General features: G+C 43.2%; 1 protein-coding gene across 3 annotated transcripts in view; it reads left to right on the top strand.

Annotated features, from left to right (window-relative positions):
* The window catches only part of LOC6615591 (cyclic nucleotide-gated cation channel beta-3), a 55,503-nt gene that overhangs the window by 17,471 nt on the left and 25,460 nt on the right, over positions 1-12,572 (top strand). For all 3 annotated transcript variants that reach the window (XM_032716179.1, XM_032716181.1, XM_032716180.1), the window contains exon 2: positions 3,312-3,603. In XM_032716179.1, the coding sequence (XP_032572070.1) occupies positions 3,384-3,603 (220 nt within the window). In that variant the 5' untranslated portion in view covers positions 3,312-3,383. The remainder of the gene's footprint in view (positions 1-3,311; positions 3,604-12,572) is intronic.

The following is a 12,572-nucleotide window of genomic DNA, read 5'->3' as shown; positions in this document are numbered from 1 at the left end:
TCTCCCAATGCAAATGGAGTATTATTGGCAAGCATTATTTACTTATGCATTAAATGCGATTTTCAACTTTATTTAACCTCGATTTTGAAACTGGCATGTTGTGTGCCATACAACATGTTGTCGCTTGACTTGTTTTGATTTCGGCCAATTTGGGAATGTAAAACAGGAAGTTCTCTGATTATTTTGCTTATCTGGTGTGGAATTAGGCAAATTGGGAGGTAGGTGTTTGCACTAGGATTTAATTGATATTTTAAAATGAATCAAGAGCATGTTAAACAAACAATTTGTATGATATAAAACCCACTCAGTCAGGCAGCTCAATAGCTTGCCAAAGGCTAGTTAACAAATTTATATCTTTTTAAATTGAAAAAAAAAAAAAAAAACAGCTAACAAGATAATTAAATGGTCAAGAAATGTATTGCCAATGCATTCATCACTCAAGTTTATCTCACCTTATTTAATTAGCGCTCTGTCCATGAATGAAGTTTCCTCGGTACGGATAAGTTTTGCTCCATCTGTGTTTTCCCATGTTTTCCGATGTTTTTCCGTCGCATCACCCGCATCATACTGTTCCAGTTCCTCGATGCTGTCACATTCGTGTGACAAATGCGCACTTGGCTTAATCAGATGGAATATGCCCTGGCAGAGGGTATAATCACTTGGACAATCAGCTTCTTTTTCTGTGGCTGGCATTTTTCCTAGAGTAATTTCCTTTTTGTGTTGGCCAGGAATCGCGATTCTTGCCTCTAATTAGTAGCCTTTTTTCGCCGGTTCTCCGGTTTATCCTGCAAATGTTTTTGGACGAGTTCCGAGATTGATGGTGGTAAATTTTTTATGTACGAAGCTGTCTGTCTCTTGCAATGTGATCTGGACAAATGGACGGGGTGGCAGTGGGATGGTTCTTGGCAATTATTTCAAAGGGATTTCATTAATTAGCTAAAAACAAAAGCTAGTTATTTTCTGCTGATGCTGCTGAAATGGCGCACAGAGGCCATTAAATGCTGTCAGCTCTGGCAAAAACAATTTTGACACGAAAATTGGATTGCTATTTGTGCATTACATGCATTTTCAATTGTATTTGCCCACATGCATATTATATTTGTAAAGTCCGTGTGCATAGCATATGCAATTGTAAAAGTCAGTATTGGCTTAAATTCCAGTGAGACCCAGCGAATTGAGAATGATATGAAAATTGTTTTCCACCTTCGATTGCTGGAAATTACCATATTTTCACAGTAAATAGAAAAATAGAAAGCGGCGCATGAGGTGCAAAACCGGGGCAGAAGTGCAATTTTTACTCCGCATTTTGGGTTACTTTGCAGCCAAAGCTCGAAAAGATGCTAAAAATTGCAACGGAATTGCAAATGCTGTTGACACTTGCACAATGCAAACAATTGGCCCAGCCAGCAGCAGCTTTTCCCCCGCTTTCCTTAGTTTATTCTCGATTTTCTCCCTTCTTGGGATTTGAAAGTTGTGAGTTCGGGTTTCCCAGGCAATTTTCATGTTTACGTAGGTTTGGGCCACACTTGATTGTCTTTTGGGCTTTGACCAAGGAAAATAGAACACTGTTTAGGTGGCAGGAAGTTTTCCACAATGTCATTCTAGTTACCATGATTATGGAAAAGGTAGGGGAAAGACGCACTCTCGTTAAGTTTTATATTGATACCCACTTCAATTTCTTGTAAACTAATTTCCGTTGGGAGTATGTCATCGAGTACTGCATAAATATCAACATACCTGATCCTTGGTGTGTGGCCATAATTTTGATCGCCTTTCCATAATCATGGGCTTGGAGCACAGGAACCGGATGTGAACTAAGTCGAGCGTAAGTTCTTATCCGATTTTTCTCGTTTGTGTCTGTGCAACATCTGCAGTTGGTAGTCCGCCCCACATATACGATACGATTGGCTTGCAGACTGCGGCTCATAAATCATATTTGTATTTGGATCTCGTTCGCCTTTCCATCCCAATTTCCTCGCCGTTTCCCGCAGCGACGACAACATTCAATCAAAATGCTGCAAAATCCCACAAATTTGTTATTCGTCACGTATCCAAAAAGGGAAGTTGAATGTGTGTAACTGTGCTCTTTTTCCAGAGGGTGTGTGCGGCATTACGTATACGCCCAGTCAAAAGGCATTTACGAAAAGAGTTTAAAGCCAGCGCGGGCATTTAAAGTGGCATAATATGTAAATATGGGCATAGAATAATGTGCATTACCCACTCCGCGGCAAAAGGACTCCCTGCGAAGCCAACATTTGCCCCATACGTTTGCCAGAGACACAACTTATCAAGTTTACACTCAACTGAATATTTAGAGTCGCTGTTGAGTCGAGTTTCCCTCATTTCATTGGGGCCTCTCGCACTTCCCTTCTGCGCATTGCTTATTAAATATTAAAATGATAAGGAAACGGAAAGGAAGGGTCTCCTTTTTTGGCTTTCGGTGTGTATGCATTGGGGTTTGTGTTCATGTCTATCATTTGGTTTTCCCCTCCTTTTCTATAAAGCCTCTTTTTGCTGAATTCCAGAATAAACCAAACTGTCAATGAGTGCTTTCAGTCGGTCGACTGCTCCTCTGGCATATTCAAAAGGATTCATTAGCTAAAACTCAAATGGAAATCAAAATATAAGCTTAGGCTTTGCTTTGAGTAGTATGTTGTAGCTATAACACAATTCTCCTGAGACGGAATTATGCTCTATCATACTAAATCTGTTAAATGGACCAATTAAAAAGCAAATTTGTAGTAGTTTATTCCCATCGAGCAGATTGATTGGCGTTTAAATCAATACTAAACGCTCTTTTCAAGGGATTTTAGTTTCATGCTTAAGCCATTAATCGTTGCGACATTACCCTATACCCCTCATATGCTAATGCCTTCATTCATATTTTCCATGTCGCAATAATTTTGTGCGATGTTCTTTTTAGCAGCTCTGCTTTTTGGTGTGTTGTTCTGTGGCATTTCTGTAGCCTTGATTGCAAGCATTTGCATAATTTAAGAAGCCCTCCGTCTGCGTCGATGTCTTGAGCTGGCAAAGCATGAAAATGGAAATGAAAATGAAAATGAAAATTCCAGGACCTCTTCTAAGCACATCCCTGCTGCTCGCTGTGCAGAAATTATCATATCTTTTGAAGCTCTGTTCTAAATTATTAACGAAATAAATAGCGAAGGCAGCCACGGAGAGCCGAGGCGCCCCAGCGCCATGGGAATATTGAAAAAGTTTCGCATTTCCATTCGCCATTTACGAGTCACCATTCGCCATTTACCATTCAACATTCACCATTCACCATTCTCCGCCTTCCATTGCCGTTACAGGAGTGGCCAGAGCGGAGGACACTGGGTGCTGGGAGCAGAAGGATCGGCGGCCAAGCGACGACAATCGTTGGTATGTCCACAGCCAAAAGGCTGGTGCTCTCGCTACGTGGACGCAAGAATTCGCAGGGCAACTCGGCGACCTCCTCCACCCGCCTGGTATCCGCCGGCACCTCGCCCGGCCATGAGCTGGATGAAATAGCCGTGGTCTCGGGCACAGGATCCAGCAGTCACCACTTCTCCTATGGCGGCTGCCTTGCCACCGGCGACGCGCCCCTGCCGCGCTACTCAACAGGTGAGTGCCCCCCAACTATCCACCACCCAACATCCACGTGTACAACTTTGGCCTCCAAATGCGAGAATCTAGCACCTGAAAGTCACCAAATGTAGACCCACAACCAATTACCAACCACCACCACCTGCAACACTACTGTGACCTTTGTGAAAACCCTAATGAACCCGCCTTGCATGCCGTTAGAAGTGTTCCATTTATGTAACTCACACTAGGGGACAAACCAAACTAGTAGCTGCTAAATCGGTTATTTAGAGATGAGAAAATTCTTCTTTGGGATTGCCGTTCCATCATAGATATTTGAAAATTTACTAAAATATATAGCTAGTATATAGCTAGTACTTGGTGTTTTCAGTTGCTACTTAATATATTTATTTCGCTTATTTTTAGATAGCATATTTATTGTTGAGGATGTTTTGGTAAAATCCTTCCCTAAATGCTTTATAGGATCTGCAAAAATCTTTGAGATCTAAGAAGGCCAACAAGCGAGAGTAGGTTTAGTACTGCTAAAATATGGAAATCTGCCGCCTAATGAAAGCGATGGAGATTTGATTTGAGAAAAGCGCCTTAGCGGAAGGGCACGAAGCGAGCGGCGAGGACAGAACAAACAAATAACAAACAATCTTGGCCAACCTAATGGCAGCTGTTGTTGGCCCTGCGGAATAAATCAATCAAATGACAAATATGCTTAGGCAATTGTCAAGCCAAGTGGCTGCCGCCTGGGTTTTGGCCTAATTTCATTCGGACCGGAGCGGCGACTGCGGTTGTGTGTTGTTTTAGCCAAAGCCACATGAGCGCCGAGTCCTTTGTTAGTTTTCTTGTCACATTTTATAGGGCGCATATGTGGCAGCGCTTTTTCCACTGCTGGCAGCACGTTTCTCGTCCTGGCTTACAGTTAATTTTGAGTGAAATTCAATTTATCATTGAGCGGGGCATAAATCCGCATTTGGGCCACTTTGGCTCGTTACGGACACAGAGCACAGAAACTCAGGAATCGCAGCTTAGATTTATTTCGGGCGATCCTGTTTGGTTGTTTGCCTGTCGCATCGCATTTCCCACGACATTAGCAAACTGCCTTCAATTTGTCAGCAATGAAACTTTGGCTCGCCTACTTACTATCGCACTGTACTCGCTATGCATTTAATGGCCCAATGTTGTGCAGCACATCGAGAATGTAGTGGAAGTTGCCTTGTTTATTGGCCAGAACTGTAATCGACATTTATCGCCTCTTTCATGACAAAGACTTGGCTTTAATGTCTGCCCACGCTTTAACGCTCTCATGGAGCGGGGATGAAAAAACAGAAGTACATAGTATGTAGATAGGTCCAACCTACGAGCGTACGAGACATGGGCAAAAAGTTCGTTTGCAACTTTTGCCATATTTTTCCACAGTCCCGAATGCTTTCGACAATTTTTAGTACATTGCTCCTTCCTAGCAGCCCCCTTGATTTTACATATATTTTTGTGTGTGACAAAGGCAATTTTCGGCACAGCTTTGATCAAAGTTTCGGGACCATAGCATCAGTAAATTAAATTTGACTTACACACAAAATTCGGCATAGAATAGGAAGCAAGTAAATAAATAAATCCACAGCATAAATTTGAGCTATATGTCACTCGCTTAAATCGATATGCGCAGCTCTTAAAAGCTGGGAAAATTGAATTTGCCCGAACAATTTCGTTGCCTACTTTTGTGGGCAAATCGATTAATGGACCTGAATACCATTTATATATCCATTAGGTGGCCAGATAAAACGTTTTTCAATACCCAACTCCATCTGGTGCGCCGTGTGTGTGCGGGTATTTTTGATTTTTTGCCGAGGAATGCCATTGTTCAAGTCACGTTTAACTGGAAAAGCCAAAGGATATAGCCATCAACAGTGGCCGGACGGAATACTACGGCTCTTTGTCTCTCCGGCTGTTTCTCTTTTGTCTCTTGTTTTGTATCCTGCAATAATTGAGCTTAGAGGGTCTTATGGCAGCTGCATCATTGATTTGCCACCCCACAATTTTTCCAGCGCCCCTCGCCGCCCCTTTCAAGTTTGGCCAAAGTTTCTCGGTTCGTTTTTCTTTCCATTTTATTTCGTCGGATTTTTGCTTTTAGCCCAAACTCAAACCCGAAAAAGACTTCACTGCCAGACATAGTTGAGTTGCAGCAAAACTTTTTCCATTTGCCAGCACAGAGTTCACTTTTGGAGCGAGCGAGAGCGAGCACACGACAATTTTAAAGGCTTACCGCCCCGCTCTCGCTCTCGCTCACTCGCTCACTCACCCTCTCACTCTCGCACTTGCACCAGGGAAAATTGCGCATGTATAATTAGTTTTATTTACCACCTGGCACACAAATTTTAATTAGAATTTATGCGTCCTTCTCCAGTGGCCTCCTCCGCTCGCTCCCGCCACTAATCCTTCCTCCCCCGGCTCCCCTGGCTGCAACTTCTTCTTTGTCTTCTAAGCCATCTTTGGCTGTAAGGAATTTCCTGCTGGCCAAGCGATTTATCTTCAGCTATTTCGCTGTGCACTGGAAGTTTATGGGACACTTAGCCTTTAGTATTTCCATTAAATATTTCCTCCTCCACTCGTGCAATAAATAATATTAAATAATGATATCTCTAATAAAATCTATTAGTGCCTAAAATGCTTACGATTCTACCCACTTTTCACAGTGTAGTCCGTCTTTCGCCCAGCTGAACTGTAGTTGCTGGCCATATGTAATACGAGTATTTCAATTATAAAAGCAATTTACTGAAGGATGGGCACGTTTCGATTACAATAAGTGTATTAGCTTACCAATTATCATGCTGAGAAACGAAGTGATGTCCTAAGACACGATAGAAAAAGGGGTATAGATTACTATTCACCTGGCTGTGGAGTGTGCCTCGAATTCGGCAGCACAGAGAATGCAAAAATAGTTGCCGGCACTTCAGGACGCTACAGTGTTGCAGGGCTTGACATTTTAATTGCCTTGCATCTGCGAGGGTATGCCATCAGCCACGTTGCGTATACGCCGCGTTGAGTTGTCCACATTGTTGCCGCGAAGTGCCGCGGATAACTTTAGCAGCGGAGACTGCGTGCAGCACAAAGGACCACTTAAAGTTTCCACACAGGCGTTTTCACAAAAGGGGATTTGCTTTGAACAAACGGGAACGCAACGAGAATGCGAATGAGATGGCGGATGGCGGAGATGGAGGAGTGGGCTTAAAGGTCGGCGCCAATGCTGAAGTCTGTAATGCAATTACAAATGCAGGTGGAGTAGCTCCAGCAGCTTTAGCAGCTTCAGCTGGAGCGGCATTGCCGGCATTAGTTGGCATCCAGCCAAGTGTCACCGAAGGGGCGCTGGAGTCCGGCTCCGGTGGACTCCCACTTTTGTCTCCCTTTCGCTCATCTGAAATGGTTGACTTATCAACTAAAGTGCCGCATTAAAAGGAGCAAAAACTAAAAAAAAAATAGTCAAGCGCTTTGCCCTTTGCACATTTGTAGGGCCATTGAGCTCTTCTTGTGACTCTCTTGTGCCCGCCTCCTCCTTATTTTCAAGTCCTTTGAGTGGTCATGACGCAGACAAAGGGCATTAGAAATGGTCAGATAAGAAGATATGTAAATGATCTGCAGCTGGGAGCGTGTGCGACTTAAGTTGAGTTCCTAGCCATTTGGGACACAGTTTATGCTGCAGTGATTAAATGGTATCTATTTTTTACAAGCTGTTTATAAGATTTATAATCTACAATCAGTGTAAGCATACTGGGCAACGGTGCGTATGATTATTCTTCTTTGTAACAATATCACTCATACGCACAGTTACCATACATATGGTAAAAAGTGCCTGAATATGCTTTAACAGAAAGATTGCTAAACTTTTGTTCCAAGTCCTTTTGAATGCAAATGAAAGTGTTAGACCGACCACACACATGAAAACACTCACACACGCAGAGTGGCAGACATCAAACATTAAGCACTTAAGGCCAGAATTCGATTCTGGTCAAGAGGGCTGAGGTCAGGGGGCGGTAGTTGTGGGCGGTGGGCTGAGGGTAAAACCGAGCTGCAGGGACAGAGATCATGCGGCGACAAGTCGGGCATATCAATCACTTCCCCTTCGCCGTATCGCAGAGCATAAACCTATTATTTTTCAACCGCAACTCTCCCCCCTCTCGGGTTTCCTAAGCCTGCGGCAGCTCTACTCATGTGTTTGCCAACTCCACAGCAGCGATGATAATTCGGTCAGTTCGGTCTGTCCCGACTTGGTCGTACGTCGGTATGTCGGCCAGTTGGCAGGATTAACTTGCCGGGGATTAACAGCGCCAGTGACCGCAGACAGAAGCGGAGGCGGAGACGGAAGCGGCGGAGGAGGAGGCGGCGGAGGCAGCGGAGGCGACGGGGCCAAAAGCAGAATTAGGGACAGAATGCGCTGCAAGGAGCCAAGCCAGAAATCTCTTTAATGTTTGACCTTTACGCCAAATATGCTTTTTGCTGCTCTTAGTCAGCAGTGTGTCAATGCACAGAGAGGAATATTTAAGCTTCGTGCTTCATTTGTTAATATAATAGTATTCATTTTAATATTTATATACAAATATTGTTTCACTAAATTATAACCACTAATCTCAGCGAACAGAGAGAAAATCTAAAATTTCTTTATAAACGTGTGCTCTTTATAATGGATCCATCAAGCACAAAGTATTTTTGCATACATCTAGTCACTTTCGTATATGATTTTATATATGTACATACATATATAACGTGCCTAACAAACTCAATTTCTGTACGTCCTTAGATCCTTTTCCTCTTAGTGCAAATGCGATGTGCCCCTCACAGCTTGAGGCTGTGACAAAATTTTTTTAAAGAAGCAATTTGCTGCTGAATTTATGTGGTAATTACCACAACGGTCGCGCTGCAGCAAATTAAGTTTTGCCAGCTGGCAGCGAGGAGCTCGACACGAGACATTTTGCTGGCCAACTAAGCGGATTACTATTTTAAACTTGGCTCTCGCTTGAATTTTGGTTTTTTGGGGTTTTTGGTCTGCGGCAAAATGTGCCTTTTTACAATGCGATAAGCGCAATTTAGGAGCCAACCGAATAACAAAAACTAAGTGGGTGCGGAAGACGCCGAATCGTGACCATTTTGATCACGTAGCCTTATAGCTGAATTTGGCCGTGGAAATGGGAAAAAAGAACTTCTTGGTTGGACTTCAGCCTAATCACATTTCTGCTGCCAATCAGAAGAATTTGTGCCAGGCCAATGGAAAGCGTGGAAAGTGCTCGGAAGCTGCTGAGCATGCTAACTGACCCACTCCTAGCCATGCAAGGTATGATTTTCACGTTTCCCGGTCAACGATTATGGCCACAATCCAGTTGCCAGGCAAATGAACTGCTGGGTTCTTACTTACAGCCACCAAAGTCGGGGGAAAGTTTGCGCCGATAGAAAATTATGAAATGAAAATTACCAAATGAAGTCGGTTTTTATGTTGTCTGCCTGCGAATTGAACAATAAAAAGTTCAAAGTACTTTGATGATCCTTTTGAGAAGGAATTTCTTTATAAACCAATATGCCAGCCAAGCTGGAGCGGAAATTGCTTGACATTAAATTCAATGCGATTAGGTCAGACTGAACACTTGGGGGAAATTGAAACATGAAGAAACATAAAGTATTGGGGCGAGGGGCTACTATTGATTGATAACATTCGCAGCCATCCTCTGATGTGTGTGCACTTAAATTTGATATCCTTTGTGAGGAGAATAGCTCGGCAGGACTCTGCCTCGAGTGCTGGCATTGCTTTGCTCCGGCTTCTGCCCTTATTATACGTTCGTTAAGCTTTTTGCGCTTTGTCCTGTCGCCTCGTCGCCCAGTCTCGTCCTGCTGGCCATTAATGCACAGGCCCAGGACTCAGGATGCGGGACGCAGGACTCGGAGCAAGGAGCATGGATCTCCTCCATGTGACCCAAATAGGTTTCGTTTTAGGACTTAATGGCATAATGACGGCAGCACTGCTGCAACAACACCAAGAACTCGAGTCAAAGCAAACATGCGACCAAAAAAATTTGGAACAATTTCGCAGTGGGTAAAGCACCACCCACTCACCACTCCCCGCCCGGCTTGTCCCCTTTCCTTTCGTCCTTCAATCGACCACTTTAAAAAGTTGCCGCAAAATGAAATTGAAAAGTCAATACAATGTAATTGTTGTCCTCTCCCTCGGAAACTGTGTTGTCCTTTTGCCGCAACCAGCGACGATGTTCATTCAATTTATTTGTAATTTTTAACAATTTAACAGTTAAAAAACAAACCAAAACAGGAGAAAAAGTGAAGAAAAAGTCGAAAATAAACTTTTGCACCCGGCAAACACACACACTCAAACCTCAAAAAGGGGAAACCTGGGGTGCGACGGAGATAGCATGAAAGTGGTGGCCCAAAGCAAATACAATTATGCCGACCAACAACAACAACAAAAGTGCTAAGCAAATACTTGCCACGCCACGCCCCCCGCCGTCCAAAAGCCCGCCCCCTCAAAAAGCCGCGTGCTTAGAATGTGTAATTCATTTGAAAGTTTTTGCACCACTCACTGGTGATGCTCTGTCGACAGAAATTAATTTAACTTTCGGCTCGGCCAGGAAGTGGTTCCCATACCGCCAACCCCTCCCCCTCCCCTCTCTCCACTGAAGCACCATCTGCGAAAGGGGTCAGCAAGGTCAGGGGCCAGGGCTTAAAGTGTTGGATGTGCATTTCAATCAATTAACATTTCCACGAGCGGCTCACAGGTTCCTTAACACGATTATTGCACGAAATTCACTTAGGCGAAGGTTCCTCAAGGAGCCAAATTGAAAGTACACGTTAAAAAATGCATTAAAATGCAGTATATGCAGTATTTTGTTGTTTTATATAATTCATAAATATATGCAATATGGGGCATGTTATTATATTGTTACTAAAAGTGAATGCTAAGCAAAAACATAAAAACATCACACTCCCTGCAAAGTATTTTTCTGTGGATGTACTGACTCTCCATTTGCGGCCGTCTGTTTGCTTGGAAAAAGTTTTAATTATAGTTGCTGGATCTGTTGTTGCACGGAATGCTCATATCCTCCAGCCAAGATGCTGTGTCGGAAATTGCAACTTTAAGCGGTTTTAGCTTAATTTGACTTGCAGAGCACACATACGAGTACACACACACGCATGCACTCGTCTCCTGAGAGCCAGGCTGCACAGACACTGGAAAACACTTGGTAATCAGAGCGTGGCTGAGAGCCAAAACATTTTTGGCATAAACGCCCAGAACTGTCGAAACAATGAAGTACGACCAGTAGCACAGCCTTCCAGGAGCTCGCAAAACTATTTGCGGCACGCTGAAAGCAAATGAATGTAACGCCAGAGCTCATGCAACGTTCATCATTCAATGTGCAATGTGCACTGCTTATGCAGCAGTAATAATAGTAGTAGCCGTAACAACAGAATAACAACTGTGTTTGCAAATTTTCGGAAAAAATATCGGATCGCATGGGTTGGATTTGTCGAGCAAAGCTCCAAGCGAGTTGCTGTGCCAACTCTTAGAATACACAAGGATTTTTATTTTAGGATCTGAAGTTTTACGACAAAATTGATAAAGTTCGGAAATATATTTGATTTTACGATTCACTGAGCTAAGAGCAGAAGAGTTTTTTACATTCGTTGTTTTATGTCGAAAATTTTAATACTGAAGTGAAATTTCGCAAACAAATCCAGAGAAATGTGTAAGCTATAAAAACTTCTTATATTTTTATATTGAGTTAGTTTATATACGGCTTAATTACACAACTTTAGCTCAAAAAATCTGTTTCCTAAAAATTGTTTTTAAAGTTAACTCGAGTGCAACGCATACATATGCACATTATGGCCGCTCGATTCGTTTGCTATCGGATGGAAAACCAAGAAAATGTCAGTTCGCTTTTCCAAATTTTTCCCATGTGGTTTTCCCCCACACCGCAAACAGCAGCATTCTGCTGAGGAACGAGGGAAACCTTAACGGCTGCATTTCGGTGAATTATTGATTTGTGGCTGTGGTGAAAGATAAAGAGCTGCGCCATCTGATGGTGCAAAAGTGGAGCTAATTGAGGTATTGCGGGCAGAGCTTGAGTCCGAAAGTGCCCGAGTGGCAGACGTGCTTCCCGGACCGAGTTTCCCGCTCAGATTTCGACGGATAGTAGCAATTACTCCGTTGCAGGAGTCCAAATTGAATCTGGCCCATTTCGACTCCCCAACTCCCCCCTTCATTTGCATAATCGGCTGGGGAAATTGTTCATTGCATACGCACGGAGCGGCGGAAAGAGGAATAAATTTGTTGATGCACATTACGCATACGCCTAGTTGGCGCAAATTGGCCCATTGGCTTCTGTTTTATCGCTGGCAAAAATTAAAATCTAAGCTCAAAGTTTTCCCCCGCCCTTTCCAGAGTGTTTGTGTCTGCGGCTTTGTCCTAATCACATCACGTGCGACTGTCTTGTCTTACATTACACACATCCCTGTTTGGTCTACACTGGGGGAAAATGTATTTGCAAAAAGAATTAAGGAAAGTCGAAAATTAAAATCGGTTAGTAAAGTAAGACAAAATAAAGAACTGATTTAAATGGGCTTAATGTAAGCTATAAATAATTGTTTGGAGACATTGTTTCTTTAACATATTATAGCTTATTATCAGATGATTTGCCAAAATACATAACTCGTTTTGCCAAGTGCACATATATACATACATACATATGTATATGCAACCAACTTTGTGGCCAAAATTACAGGCCATGTGCTGAGCTGAGCCGGGCTGTTGGCCCGTCGTTGTCTGCTTTTGGCATTTGTCGCAATTGCCGTTAACTGCCAGCGCGTGTTGCCCGCCAACGTTTCATTATCAAAGCCGAGTTTGCCACTAAGCACGTCGTAAACAATAAGCTGGTCCCCTCAGTTTTCGCTTTTGGCCCTGGTGGCCCATGCTTATTACTTTCGCCCCATTACGGGGACACGGT

This window comes from Drosophila sechellia, chromosome 2R (genome assembly GCF_004382195.2).
Source record: "Drosophila sechellia strain sech25 chromosome 2R, ASM438219v1, whole genome shotgun sequence".
Lineage (NCBI taxonomy): Eukaryota > Metazoa > Arthropoda > Insecta > Diptera > Drosophilidae > Drosophila > Drosophila sechellia.
This window is presented reverse-complemented; position numbering and strand designations above follow the sequence as displayed.